This window comes from Anolis sagrei, chromosome 10 (genome assembly GCF_037176765.1).
Source record: "Anolis sagrei isolate rAnoSag1 chromosome 10, rAnoSag1.mat, whole genome shotgun sequence".
In the NCBI taxonomy this organism is placed as follows: domain Eukaryota; kingdom Metazoa; phylum Chordata; class Lepidosauria; order Squamata; family Dactyloidae; genus Anolis; species Anolis sagrei.
Genome location: NC_090030.1, coordinates 22,677,858 through 22,691,596, shown reverse-complemented (window position 1 = coordinate 22,691,596; position 13,739 = coordinate 22,677,858). Strand labels below are relative to the sequence as shown.

General features: G+C 44.1%; 1 protein-coding gene across 1 annotated transcript in view; it reads right to left on the bottom strand.

The window, feature by feature from the left end:
* SLC6A14 (solute carrier family 6 member 14) overlaps positions 1 to 13,739 on the bottom strand; it is a 52,574-nt gene that overhangs the window by 3,953 nt on the left and 34,882 nt on the right. Inside the window, exons 7-13 of the mRNA XM_060756089.2 lie at positions 11,411 to 11,551; positions 9,637 to 9,865; positions 7,938 to 8,063; positions 5,897 to 6,015; positions 3,771 to 3,870; positions 3,194 to 3,303; positions 48 to 215 (exon numbers count right to left, since the gene is read on the bottom strand). Of these exons, the coding sequence (XP_060612072.2) occupies positions 48 to 215; positions 3,194 to 3,303; positions 3,771 to 3,870; positions 5,897 to 6,015; positions 7,938 to 8,063; positions 9,637 to 9,865; positions 11,411 to 11,551 (993 nt within the window). The remainder of the gene's footprint in view (positions 1 to 47; positions 216 to 3,193; positions 3,304 to 3,770; positions 3,871 to 5,896; positions 6,016 to 7,937; positions 8,064 to 9,636; positions 9,866 to 11,410; positions 11,552 to 13,739) is intronic.

The window sequence follows — 13,739 nt, the reverse complement described above, 5'->3', positions numbered from 1 at the left end:
ATTTTTACCAGGCCTCCTTGCTATGCAGATGCCTTTCGGAGACTCACCTGCCACAGGTTGCCTTGGGCTTTCGCTATTTTGTAGATTGCAATGACAGGGATCCAAACGAGGCAGAACATGATCATGCACCATCCGACCGCCGATCCCCATTCGGGATATTCCACGCTGCCGTATTTAGGCGGTGCAAAGGTGACCAGAGACCAAACCAAGATTGCCTGTTGCAGAGGGAAGAGAAGGAAGGAGACTTAAGAGATGAGCTCTAAAACTGGGCTCTGAAACATGGAGTAACTTTGGGAAGGGAATGCAGTTTTGGGTAGACTCATTTCTGTTTTGGTGCCTATAAACCCTCAATAGTTGATCTACATGTGCATAACATGTCTCTCATGCTTGACAATGTGGAAGACTTCACAATGGAGATGTTCATGTCAGTGGGATGGTATGTCTTCAAATTTTAATGTATCCTGTGCCGTCACACCCAGACCCTATAAAAATAAACTAAGATATGCTTAGGTTCTTGTGAGTTTTTTCGGGCTATAGAGCCATGTTCTAGAGGCATTTCTCCTGACGTTTCGCCTGCATCTATGGCAAGCTTCCTCAGATGCCATAGATGCAGGCGAAACGTCAGGAGAAATGCCTCTAGAACATGGCTCTATAGCCCGAAAAAACCCACAAGAACCTAGTGATTCCAGCCATGAAAGCCTTCGACAATACATTAAGGTATGCTTCTCTCTTTGTCTGGGCGGACCACGGGGGTCTTTCTTTAGAAGCTTGAGATTCCCAGCAACTGAGGCTACTACAGGCTTTGAACATCAAAACAGAATATTTATTTCTCAAAGTCCTTGCAGACTTGGCACAGCTTGTTAAAGTTACAAACAAAACAGTCAATTGATGAAGCAATAGAAATGATCTTCCTTTCCTTTCCTTGAGTTACTGCGGGCAACCTTTCCCGAAAATGGCAGAAGAAGTTCCTGGGACCTTTTCACCCTAACCCTGAGCTGCTATGGTTAGAAAAAAGCAGTATTTTCCCTATCTATAGCTCAAGGTTAGCTTTGGAGATGAAGTAATGCTCAATATATAACTTAATACCTATCCTATCCTATCCTATCCATCCATCCATCCATCCATCCATCCATCTATCTATCTATCTACCTCTATAGTACTCAATAGCTTCTTTATCTAAATCTCAATATGCTTCTATATAGCTCAATGGTTCTAATAATGGTTTCTTCTGAATTACCTGCTGACCAACAGCACATCTGAAGCTTTCTTTCTCAACTGAAAGAGGCAGGGGAGATTCTAAAATGGAGATCTCAAACCAGGAAAAAGGGCGGTCCCCAGACCCAAAGAGATACCTTTCTGAACCAATAGCTGCAAAGGAGGCCAGCAGACTGGCTTTCCAGCCTCTGAAAATGTTAACTTTCAGAGTGCAGCTAAGATTGTAGCAACTGGGTAAATGCAAAAGAATGCTATCCCATGCAACTAAAAGGTAATGCAAACTATGCTCCTGGAAGATGGAACAGATCCTATTGAAATTGCTCACCTCCGTGTCCTCAAATCTGTTCCAGAACTTGGGTAACTCCTTCAGTCTACCCTAAAACATGCATTTACAAGACAGGAGAGCCACAGTGTGCGTCTGTTGAAATCAACATAGGCTTGGATTCTGCTTTTCAGGAAGTAAACTAAAAGGTGCCCAGAAAGTCAAAGGACTGGGCTCGGTTTTGCAGAGAAATCTCTGAAACACAGTGTCCTTTGCCAACTTTTGCAGTGAACCAAAGAGATAATGTTGCACCACCCTCATTGGTACATTCCAGTCCAACTCAAATATTGATGTCCATTGTTTCCTCTAAGGCAGATAAGAACTACTTGGACATCAAATGGGGTCCAGTTAAAAGAGACGAATTTGACATCAGGTGAGTTGGAGGTGAAAGTGGACTATTGGATGAATGTTTTAGTCCTTAAGACATCCCATCTCTGCTATTTGTCCTGTGTCAACCACCTCCTTTATGCATTGGGTTTCAAATTACTAAGCATAGCTAATAGATTTGAATGCATTTTGTTGCTTTCAATGATGTTTGACAATCTGGGTGACTTTGCATGACAGGACAATGTTGCAAATGGTCATAAACCCCCTTGAGAGATCTTGTTTTGAATCCAGTTGGTCACAAGTGTACATATAGCCTGAGGTTATGCATGGAGATATTCCATTTGGGTCTTTGTGAAGATCTTTATGAAGGGCCCACGCCCAAAACTATGGGATTTGGGGCTTGATGAAGGGCTCATGCCCAAAACTATGGAATATTGATCTTTACGGAGGACCCACATAAAAAAGCTATGGGATTTTGGTATTTATGAAGTGTCTGCACCCAAATTAAGGGATTTCAGTCTTTATGGAGAACCCACATTCAAAACTATGGTTTTTATGAAAGACCCACTCAAAAAGTATGGGATTTTGTTATTAATAGAGAACCCACACCCAAAACTATGGGATTTTGGTATTTATGAAGGACCCATGACCAAAACTATGGGATTGTGTTATTTAAGGAGGACACACAACCAAACCTATGGGATTTTGGTCTTTATGAAGGACCCACATTAAAACTATGCATTTGGGTCTTCATAAAGGTTCTGCATCCAAAACTATGAGATTTTGATCTTTATGAAGAACCCAACCCAAAAATATGGTCTTTATGGAGGACATATATTCAAAACTATGGGTTTTGATGTTTATGAAGGGTCTTCACCCAAAACTATGAGATTTTGGTCTTTATGAAAGACCCATACCCCAAAGGATGGTCTTTATGAAGGATCCACTCTCCAATCTATTGATTTTGATCTTTATGAAGCTTCCACACTCAAAACTATGGGATTTTGGTCGTAATGAAGGACCCACACCCAAAATTATGGGATCTCGAGGGGCATCTTGTTAAGCATACATAAAAGGAAAAGCTTTCTGACCCTTAAATTGGGGATGTCCTTTATCCTAAAGGGCACCTAGTAGACCTATGAAGGGCAAGGTTTCTGATTCCCAAACTGAGGAGATATCTTGTAATATGGGGCACATGGCCAACCTAGGCCTCTTCCATTGAAAGCCCCAGAACATGTGCGCCAATCTGCACCATTGACAACCCAGATTTGCATTTCCATCCATGTTTCCACCACCAACTGATCTCTTTTAGTGCTCCGGAAGACTTACAAGCAGAAGGCAAGGGGTGACGACAAACCAGCAGACTCTCCACCAGAGCCAGAAGAGGAAGCTTTTCTTGCCAATCATCATTTCGATGTCTTCAATAAATCGGTTTCCTCCTGTACAGGAGAAAGAGAGGTCGCTGCTTGTGAATAAAGCCGGATGCCTAAATCCTGCAATTGCATATCCTCCAAAACTAGGGAATTGAAACTTTTGCTCAGAGGAATAGAAAAGTTCAAAGTTTTTCTTCTTTTCATTGGATAAAGAACTTCTGAACCATGTCCCTATCCCCCCCCCCAATTATATAATTTATTTTTTTTATTTTTTTGCTTACAGCACAATGTCTGGAATCCTATTGTTAATCCCAACTGGATGTGCTTATTGTGTTGACCCTAGAAGCAGTTGATTCGTAAGGTGGGCTGCTAGGGCTTGAACTTAGAAATGTTATTTGGTAGAGCATTCATACTCAGCACATATTTGAGAAATGTGCCATTCTGTTAAATCCTAGGGGCTAAACTTATCAAACATTCCTAAAATTCAATTGTGCTTATTGTTGGGGCAGTGGGGAAGACAGGGATACACTTACCATAAATCCAGCAAATTCCTGCCAACTCAAGGACGGCTGCAAAAAGGATTCCCCATCCGGCACAGAAATGGTCCACCAAGTTGACCCAGTAGATTCCTGCCTACAAATACAGGAAACAAGTTCATCTCATGCACAAAATGTTCGCCAGATTATCCTTCAAATGAGGGATTGCTTCAGTCTCAGGGGCTTCCATAAGAAATAGGCTAGGATCTCGTTAGCACCATATGCATGCAGTAATGTCCCAATGGAAGCCATTGATAACCGTTTTGTTGTCCTGGTGTGAAATGGATTAATCACCTCCTGCATTGCAGAAGGAAAACCACACATCCTTGTGGATGTGCTCATGCATTGTACATTCATGCGCATGAACATTTGGTTGTGGTATTGTCGAAGGCTTTCATGGCCGGAATCACTGGGTTGTTGTAGGTTTTTTCGGGCTATATGGCCATGGTCTAGAGGCATTCTCTCCTGACGTTTCGCCTGCATCTATGGCAAGCATCCTCAGAGGTAGTGAGGTCCATTTGGTTGTGGATTTAGTTTTGGTGTCTTGGTTCAGTTTCACAAGGTTGATATTCTGTATTAGGGTTTGCACAGGACAATTAATGTGTAATTCTGCATATAGAGATTTTTCTTACTCAGCCTCAATGCAGAATTTCCTGCATGACACCTTCCTAATGCTGCAACGCCTTTACCACAGTTCCTCGTGTCGTGGTGACCCCCAACCATCAAATTATTTTCATTGCTACTTCATACCTGTAATTTTGCTACTGTTATAAATTGTAATGTAAATATCTGAGATGCAAGATGTATTTTTATTCACTGGACCAAATTTGGCAATTTTGTCATTTAGGAGTTGTAGTTTCTGGGATTTATAGTTGACCTATAATCAAAGACCATTCTGAACTCCACCAATGATGGAATGGAACCAAATTTGGCACACAGGACTCCCATGACCAATAGAAACTACTGGGTGGATGTGGTGGGCATTGACCTTGAGTTTTGGAGTTATAGTTCACCTACATCCAAACAGCACTGTGAACTCAAACAATGATAGATCTGGATCAAACTTGGCACGAATACTCAATATGCCCAAATGTGAACAATACTGGTGTTTAGGGAAAATAGACCTTGGCATTTGGGAGTTGTAGTTGCTAGGATTTATAGTTCACCTACAATTAAAGAGCATTCTGAACCCCACTAACGATAGAACTGGGCCAAACTTCCCACAAAGAACCCCCATGACCAATAGGAAATACTGTGTTTTCTGATGATCTTTGGTGACCCCTCTGACACCCCCTCACAGCCCCTCAGGAGTCCTGACTCCAAGGTTGAGAAATGCTGGACTAAATGGACCATGCGGTGTCTTCCAACTCTATGATTTTATGATTCTATCTCAATGAAGAAAAAGTGGAACCCCAATAATAATAATAATAATAATAATAATAATAATAATAATAATTTTATTTCTTAACTGCCTCTCTTTGTGGCTCGAAGTGGGGCACAACACAGTTAAAACACTTAATAAAACATTATGTAAAATATATATATTAACATTTATTTATATGAAATACATGGAGCCCCCGGTGGCGCAGTGGGTTAAACCCCTGTGCCGACAGGACTGAAGACCGACAGGTCGCAGGTTCGAATCCGGGGAAAGGCGGATGAGCTCCTCTATCAGCTCCAGCTCCTCATGCGGGGACATGACAGAAGCCTCCCACAAGGATGATAAAACATCAAATCATCTGGGCGTCCCCTGGGCAATGTCCTTGCAGATGGCCAATTCTCTCACCACAGGAGCGGTCGCTCCTGACACGACCAAAATATGAAATACATATATTATAACATGGTCTTGCTCATTGCCTTGGGGGGCAAATTGTGCCACTTTTTTTTTGTCATGTCAGGAGCAACTTGGGTCTTAGTCTGAACCTTAAAAGAGCTACCCAAGTAAGGGATTTAGTGGATCGGTTTCTAACACCTTGACTAAGTCTTTGGAAGATGAGATTGAAGTCCAAAGCAGATGTCAGTTTCTTCAATGACATGGAGGCGATCAACCACCCCTGATTGGACCTTGGAAACCTAACATGGTTTATGGGCCTCAGTTCATTTGTCCCTGGTTAAAATCCTACCTGGGTGACACAAACGAGCCCCAGGAAAAAGAGCAGCATGCACAACCCAAGGGTCACCGGCACCCGCATTTTCTTCATCACTTTAGGGAAGCTGTCTTGGATGGTGGTGGTGATCGTCTCTGCAGGAGGAAGTGAGAGGATGGTGAATATCCCTCCTCAGAACCCAGTTTTTCAATAAATGCAAGCCCTGTGTAGTTCTCACAGCCTCCCAAAAGATGTCCAGCCAAACACAACTTCACTTTTGAAAGTAGTAGATGGAGGCAGCTGGAAGCCCCAACGATTGTGTAGTGACTCCATACTGGATTATGCAGGAGCTCCTCCTCCTTCTATAGGAGCTGTCCAATGTCCTGAACTCATTCTGGGAGCAAGTTTTGAAACCATGGAGAGCTCCTACTGAGCTGGAATTGTGGTGTGCTTTCAAGTTGCTTCCAATCGATGGTGACCCAAAGTCAAGGGTATTTTCCCCCACAAGATTGGTTCAGAAGAAGCGTGAGAGAATGTAGCATTCCCCAGATCACCCAATGGGTTTCATGACTCAGGATTTCCACCCTGGTCTCCAGAGTCAAGGTCCATAGCTGTTATAACATCCAATAGGATAGTATAACATCCAATAAGGAGCCCCTAGTGGTGCAATGAATTAAACCAGTGGTTCTAAACCTGTGGGTCCCCAGGTGTTTTGGCCTACAACTGCCAGAAATCCCAGCCAGTTTACCAGATGTTAGGATTTCTGGGAGTTGAAGGCCAAAACATCTTGGGACCCACAGGTTGAGAACCACTGGATTAAACCCTAGTGTCAGTGATTCGAATCCAGGGAGTGGGGTGAGCTCCCTTCTGTCAGCTCCAGCTTCTCATGCAGGGACATGAGAGAAGCCTCCCGCAAGATGGTAAAACATCAGGGTGTCCCCTGGGCAACATCCTTGCAGACAGCCAATTCTCTCACACCAGAAGTGACTTGCTGTTTCTCAAGTCGCTCCTGACACACAAATAAAATAACGTACAATATGGAATCATTTAGCCCAATCACCCTTGGAGGACTGAAGTTTGTGCATTCTAGCAATACATTTCAATCAGTTTTATTTATTTATTTAGGGTATTTTTACCCTGCCCTTCTCAACCCTTAGAGGGGACTCAGGGTGGCTTCCAACCGGCACATGTTCGATGCTTACAATTCAAAATAGTAAAATATACAACAACAGTAATTATAAATAATTAAAACATTAAGTTAATACAATAAAATCTAATAGAAAAAAAGCCAGTCTGGTGGCCATTGTTTCGCCGAGATCTGTAATTAGTGAGTTCATTCAGCTTATCATAATCCGTTCCAAAGCTCTAATTGTCATTGTCCTTGTCAGTCTACCAGATTACCCAAAGGCCTGGTCCCATATTCATGTTTTTAATTTCCTTCTAAAAGAGAGGAGGGATGACGATGATCTAAATTCCCCGGGGAGTGAATTCCATAGGCGGGGGACCACCACCGAGAAGGCCCTGTCCCGAGATGACAATGATCTAATTTCCCTGGGGAGTGAATTCCACATGCGGGGGGCCACCACCGAGAAGGCCCTGTCCCTCGTCTCATTTGTGACAAGGGCGGGGCCAAGAGCAGGGCCTCTCCAGAAGATCTTAAATTCCTAGGTGAGATGTAGAAGGAGATACGTCCAGACAGGTACGCTAGGCTGGAGCCATTTTCAAGTATCTATGACTAAAGTCACCAGAACCACATGTGCTGGACAGCAGTGGCCCTCCAGCTGTGTTTGGACTGCAATTCCCATTCTCCATCACCATTATCTATGCAGGCCAGGGCTGATGAGCACTGTAGGTGGAAAGGACCCAACGGGCAACAGTTACAGCAAGGAAAGGGAAAATCAACATTCATTCTGATGCCTAAATTCAGTTTCTGAAAAGTACAAGTGAAGTCTATGGAATAGGCAACCACTTCTTTGGGATGCATTAAGCTTTTGTCTTTGGATATGGTTCATGAAGCCACCACAGAAAACTGTAGAAAGACTGTGAGACCCATTAAATGTCTTTAACCAGTACTCACCAATGGTTGCAAACTGGGAATCCAGGCCCAACAGCAGCAGCATGAAGAAGAACAGAAAGGACCAGAGAGGAGCAACTGGTAACTTGGAGAGAGCTTCTGGATAGGCAACAAATGCCAGGTCAAAGCCTGAAGAGGAGCAGAAATAGTTGCAATGTTAGAAGGCATCTTTTGGACATGGTCAACACAGACCACAACTCAAACCATGGAAACTGAAGATATATTACGGTCAAAGACCAGCATTATTTTTCAGGAAACAAGATACAATAAGAAATAATTGTTGAAGGCTTTCATCGGTGGAATCACGTTGTTCTAGGTTTTTTTCAGGCTATAAGGCCATGTTCTAGAGGCATTCTCTCCTGACGTTTCGCCTGCATCTATGGCAAGCATACTCTGAGGATGCTTGCCATAGATGCAGGTGAAATGTCAGGAGAAAATGCCTCTATAACATGGCCATATAGCCCGAAAAAACCTACAACAACCCAATAAGAAATAATTCTAGACAAAAGGACAAATAATAATAATAATAATAATAATAATAATAATAACACTTTATTTGTACCCCGCTACCATCTCTCCAAGGGACTTAGTATGGCTTACATGAGGCCGAGCCCAAATACAACAATACATGCAATAAACAACAATACAAGCAATTAAAATAAAACATACAGCATTAACAATAAGACCACACGATTAAAACTATGGGAAGGCCAAATGTAAAATTAAAAGTAATGCTGGAACATGGGCGAAAAAGTGATGGGGCATTGTGGAAAACAAACAAGCAGACCTAAAAATATAAAGTGCTTTGTAGGACAAAGTGCTATGGAGGCATTATTCTGGGAAGGCACATTGGAACAACTACGTTTTCAAGCTCCTCCTAAAGACTGCCAGAGTTGGGGCCTGCCTGATGTCCTTAGGAAGTGAGTTCCAGAGTTGAGGGGCCACCACCTAAAAGGCCCTCTCTCTCGTCCCCACCAATCGCGGCTGCGATGCAGGTGGGATCGCGAGCAGGGCCTCTCCAAATCGAAGAGATCGTGTGGGTTCGTAAACAGAGATGCGGTCATGCAGGTAGGCGGGTCCCAAACCGTTCAGGGCTTTGTAGGTAAGAACCTGCACCTTGAATTGGGTCCGGAAAATGAATGGCAACCAGTTAATATTCTAACTCTCTCACTGTCCCACACTGCCTCAGCCTCATATTATTTAAAGCAAAGAGCCCAATATATTAAATATTAGCTGTTTGCAAACACATTCCTAAAAATAAAATTGTCTCTCTTTGTACATAATGGAGTCCCTGGTGGCACTATGGGTTAAATTCTTGTGCCAGCAGGATTGCTGACCAATAGGTCAGTGGTTTGAATCTGGGGAGAGTGGGTTGAGCTCCCTCTGTCAGCTCCAGCTCCCCATGCAGGGGCATGAGAGAAGCCTCCCACAAGGATGGTAGAAACATCAAACATCTGGCTGTCCCCTGGGCAACGTCCTTGCAGACGGCCAATTCTCTCACACCAGAAGTGACTTGTAGTTTCTCAAAAAAATTCTAAAAAAAAATATATCTGAGAATGCAGGCCTGGAAATCTGCCTATTTCTGAAGTATGTTGTTAATGATATCCAGACACAAATCACAATAGAATGGATGCTGCAAGGGAGAATGTGACTTTCTCAGTGGGTTTCCATGGCCAAGCAGACATTCGAACTCTGGCCTCACCTGAATCGACAACCTCCGAGACTTTCTTGTCTGCCATGAAGGCCATGTGTCCCAAGATGGAGAAGATGGCAAAGCCGGCAAAGACACTCGTGAGGCAGTTGATCACGCAGACAAAGATGGCATCTGAATAGCAGTTGTTGTGGAACTTGTTGTATGAAGAGAGGGCCACCAGCCCACCCCAGGCCACCGACAATGAAAAGAAAATCTGTGTCGCTGCATCTTTCCAGACCTTGTGAAGAAGAGAGAAGCAAAGTGAGTTGTTGCAATTTATATATTTGTATGTGTGTGCGAGAGCGTTTTGGTAACAAAAGTTGCACAAAAATGTCAGGTAAATTTGGAAAATGCATGCTTCCTGGTAGCTGGCTGTCACTTGAGTGGTCCCAAAACCCTTTCTGCCAAAAAAGAACTGATACAATATGGTGGGGAATAGTCCCTAGTTCCTGAAAATCAAGCTTCCCAATCCAAAACTATCTAAAGATCTTAGGTTTCCAGGCTACAATCTGAGACCTCAGGAAGAGTTGTTCTTATAATAGCACCAAAAGTAAGAGGACTTGCTGATGTCAGAGGATGATATCAAAAGGAATCTAATAAGCATACTATGCCATGATCAATTGCCTGAACATCAAGCAAAAAGTGGGCGCTAGAAACAACATCATACGAAAGCTGACTGGCACAACCTGGGGATCACAACCAGACACAGTGAAGACATCTGCCCTTGCACTATGCTATTCTGCTGCTGAGTATGCATGCCCATTGTGGAACACATCTCACCACACTAAAACAGTAGATGTGGCTCTTAATGAGACATGGCGCATTATCACAGGGTGTCTGCGCCCTACACCACTGGAGAAATTACACTGCTTAGTCGGTATTGCACCACCTGACATCTGCCGGGAATTTGCAGCCAATAGTGAAAGGACCAAGGCAGAGACATCTCCAGCTCATCCCCTCTTTGGGTATCAGCCAGCATGTCAATGACTTAAATCAAGAAATAGTTTTCTTAGATCTACAGAGACACTCGCTGGAACACCCCAGCAAGCGAGAGTCCAAAAGTGGCAGGCCCAAACCCAGCACCTCAATCCATGGGTGATACCAGATGAGAGACTCCCTCCTGGGCACACAGAACACTGGGCGACTTGGAAGGCGCTGAACAGACTGCGCTCTGGCACCACGAGATGCAGAGCCAATCTTAAGAAATGGGGCTACAGGGTGGAATTCATGACATGTGAGTGCAGAGAAGAGCAAACGACTGACCACTTGCTGCAATGCAACCTGAGCCCTGCTACATGCACAATGGAGGACCTTTTTGCGGCAACACCAGAGGCACTCCAAGTGGCCAGATACTGGTCAAAGGACATTTAACCAACTACCAAGTTTGCAAAATCTGTGTGTGTGTTTTTTTTCTTTTTAATCTGTGTGTTTGTTTTGTTCTGTTAGAATTGTAATACAATGGTATGGTTGCTGATGACACGATAAATAAATAAATAAATTGGACGTAACACAAAAATGCCATTTACAATAAAAGCAAGTCAACAAATGAGTCAAATTATTTGCCACTTTGAGTCCCTATATTGAAAAAAGGTGAGATAAAAATAAAGTAAGCCAACACGTCAAACACACCCCCTTTTTTCAAGGCACAGCTCTTTCCCTGAGATTCCTGCCTTTGAGGACTGAGGCCAGATCCTGAAATCTGGTGGTCCTAATGAAAAAGATGTAGAATATATCCAATTTCCAGAGTAATGTTTGATGTAGTCGGATGTGGTACTCTACTCACCTCTGCCTCCATGAGTTTGGTGAAGTTGGACTGGTTCCCGATGTAATACTCAATGCCTTCCCGGGCCCCTTCCAAAGTGACACCTCGTACCAACAATATGATGAGGACGATGTAAGGGAAGATGGCCGTGAAGTAGACGACCTGTGATGGGGAGAGGAACGGAAACCAAGGTTGAGATGGACACTAGCCTGAGAGGAGGGTCATGGAGAAGGAGGGGGTGGATACTTAAAGGAAGGGGCATGTCTGTGTCAGCCAAAGATGGTCAAGGTCCTCCACCTAAGGATAAATTATTTGCAAGATTCCTGTCATCTTTCATTATAACTCAACCTGGGAGACTTCACACAAGAATTCAATCAATGTTGGAATCCTGTTGGTGACATTGACATCTGTATTTCGGAATTGCATATGTGTGTTGCCTATTGCACTACAGACTCAACCCGGGTGACTTCACACAAAAATCCATCCAATGCTGGAATCCTGTTGGTGACATTGACATCTGTACTTCGGAATTGCATATGTGTGTTTCCTATTGCACTACAGACTCAACCTGGGTGACTTCACTCAAAAATTCAATCAATGTTGGAATCCTGTTGGTGACATTGACATCTGTATTTCGGAATTGCATATGTGTGTTGCCTATTGCACTACAGACTCAACCCGGGTGACTTCACACAAAAATCCATCCAATGCTGGAATCCTGTTGGTGACACTGACATCTGTACTTCGGAATTGCATATGTGTGTTGCCTATTGTACTACAGACTCAACCGGGGGACTTCACACAAAAATCCACCCAATGCTGGAATCCTGTTGGTGACATTGACATCTGTACTTCGGAATTGCATATGTGTGTTGCCTATTGCACTACAGACTCAACCCGGGTGACTTCACACAAATATCCATCCAATGCTGGAATCCTGTTGGTGACATAGACATCTGTACTTCAGAGTTCTATATGTTTGTTGTCTATGTCGGACTCTGTATGACCTCTGCAGAGTGCAAGGAAGTCTCTAAATTCTCCAAGTGCTCAGGAGATACCAGAAGGAACAGCAAACACAACAGACAACCAAGGTTCATTCAAAATCAGGAAAGCTCTTTAAATTGAAATTCAGCAATGCAGACACAGCATGTTTCTTTATTTAGATCTCATCTCTCTAGCACACATTGTCAAACACCATCTAGGATGACCAACGTTCAATACATGATGTCTATCCTTCTTTTATAGGCATCCACATGGTGCAATGCCACAGTCATGGTTTCATCATTCACTACCTTATGCAAGCACACATTTCTGGTTGCATCAAACACTTGCTTTGTCCTACTGACTCAGCAATTTATCACCTGGATATGGCTTTATATTTTATCAAATCCTACAGGTCTACCGCACTACAGACAGCCTGAGTGACTCCACACATGGGTTCATCCAATGCTTGAATCATGTTGGTGACATAGACATCTTTACTTCAAAGTTGTTTGTGTATGTTGTCTATTGGAGGGACCAGAAGGTCCTCCATCAAAGGATAAATGCATTTGGAAGAAACTTGACATGTTTCACTACAGGCTTGACCTGAGAGACCTCACATAAGAATTCATCCAAAATTGGAATCCCGTTGGTGACAAAGACATCTGTTCTTGTGTGTGTATGTTGTCTACTGGAGGAGCCACAAGGCCTTCCATCCAAGGATAATTGAATATGAAGGATCTTATCATCCTCACTCAGGGGCGGCTTTTCCATTACGCGAAGTAAGCGACCGCGGAATACTTTGTTTGTCCCAGGGGCGCTCACGCGCCTCCTTAAATGCCCCTCCCTCCAATTGGGCCTCGTCCCATGAGCAGCGCCGGTGGTGGGGGCAGCAGCGGGAGGAAGCAGAAAAGCCGCACATGCGGCAAGGGGGAAGGGAAAGGCGCGCGCCTCTGTCCTTCCCCTCTCGCCCTGCATGTGCCTTTCCTAGCGGCAGAGGCAGGAAAGGCGTGCGAGGGAGAAGAGAAAGGTGCACGCCTTTCCCTCCCCTCATGCCCCGTGCACCTTGTAGAGCGGCGAGAGGAGTCTGGGGCAGCAGCGAGGCTTGGCCATCTCCTTCTCCTCTGGGCTCTTCTTCCTCCTCCTCTCCGTTTAGACACCTCCAAATGGAGAGGAGGAGGAGGAAGACCCTGGAGGAGAAGGGGGGCATCCTCGCTGCTGCTGCTGCTGCTCTGTGCCACTCTCTTCTCGCCCCCTTCGAGGCCTCGCCTCAAAGGGGGTGAGAAGAGGAGTGTCGGGCTGCAGCAGCAGTGAGGCTTGGCCATCTCCTTCTCCTCTGGGCTCTTCTTCCTCCTCCTCTCCGTTTAAA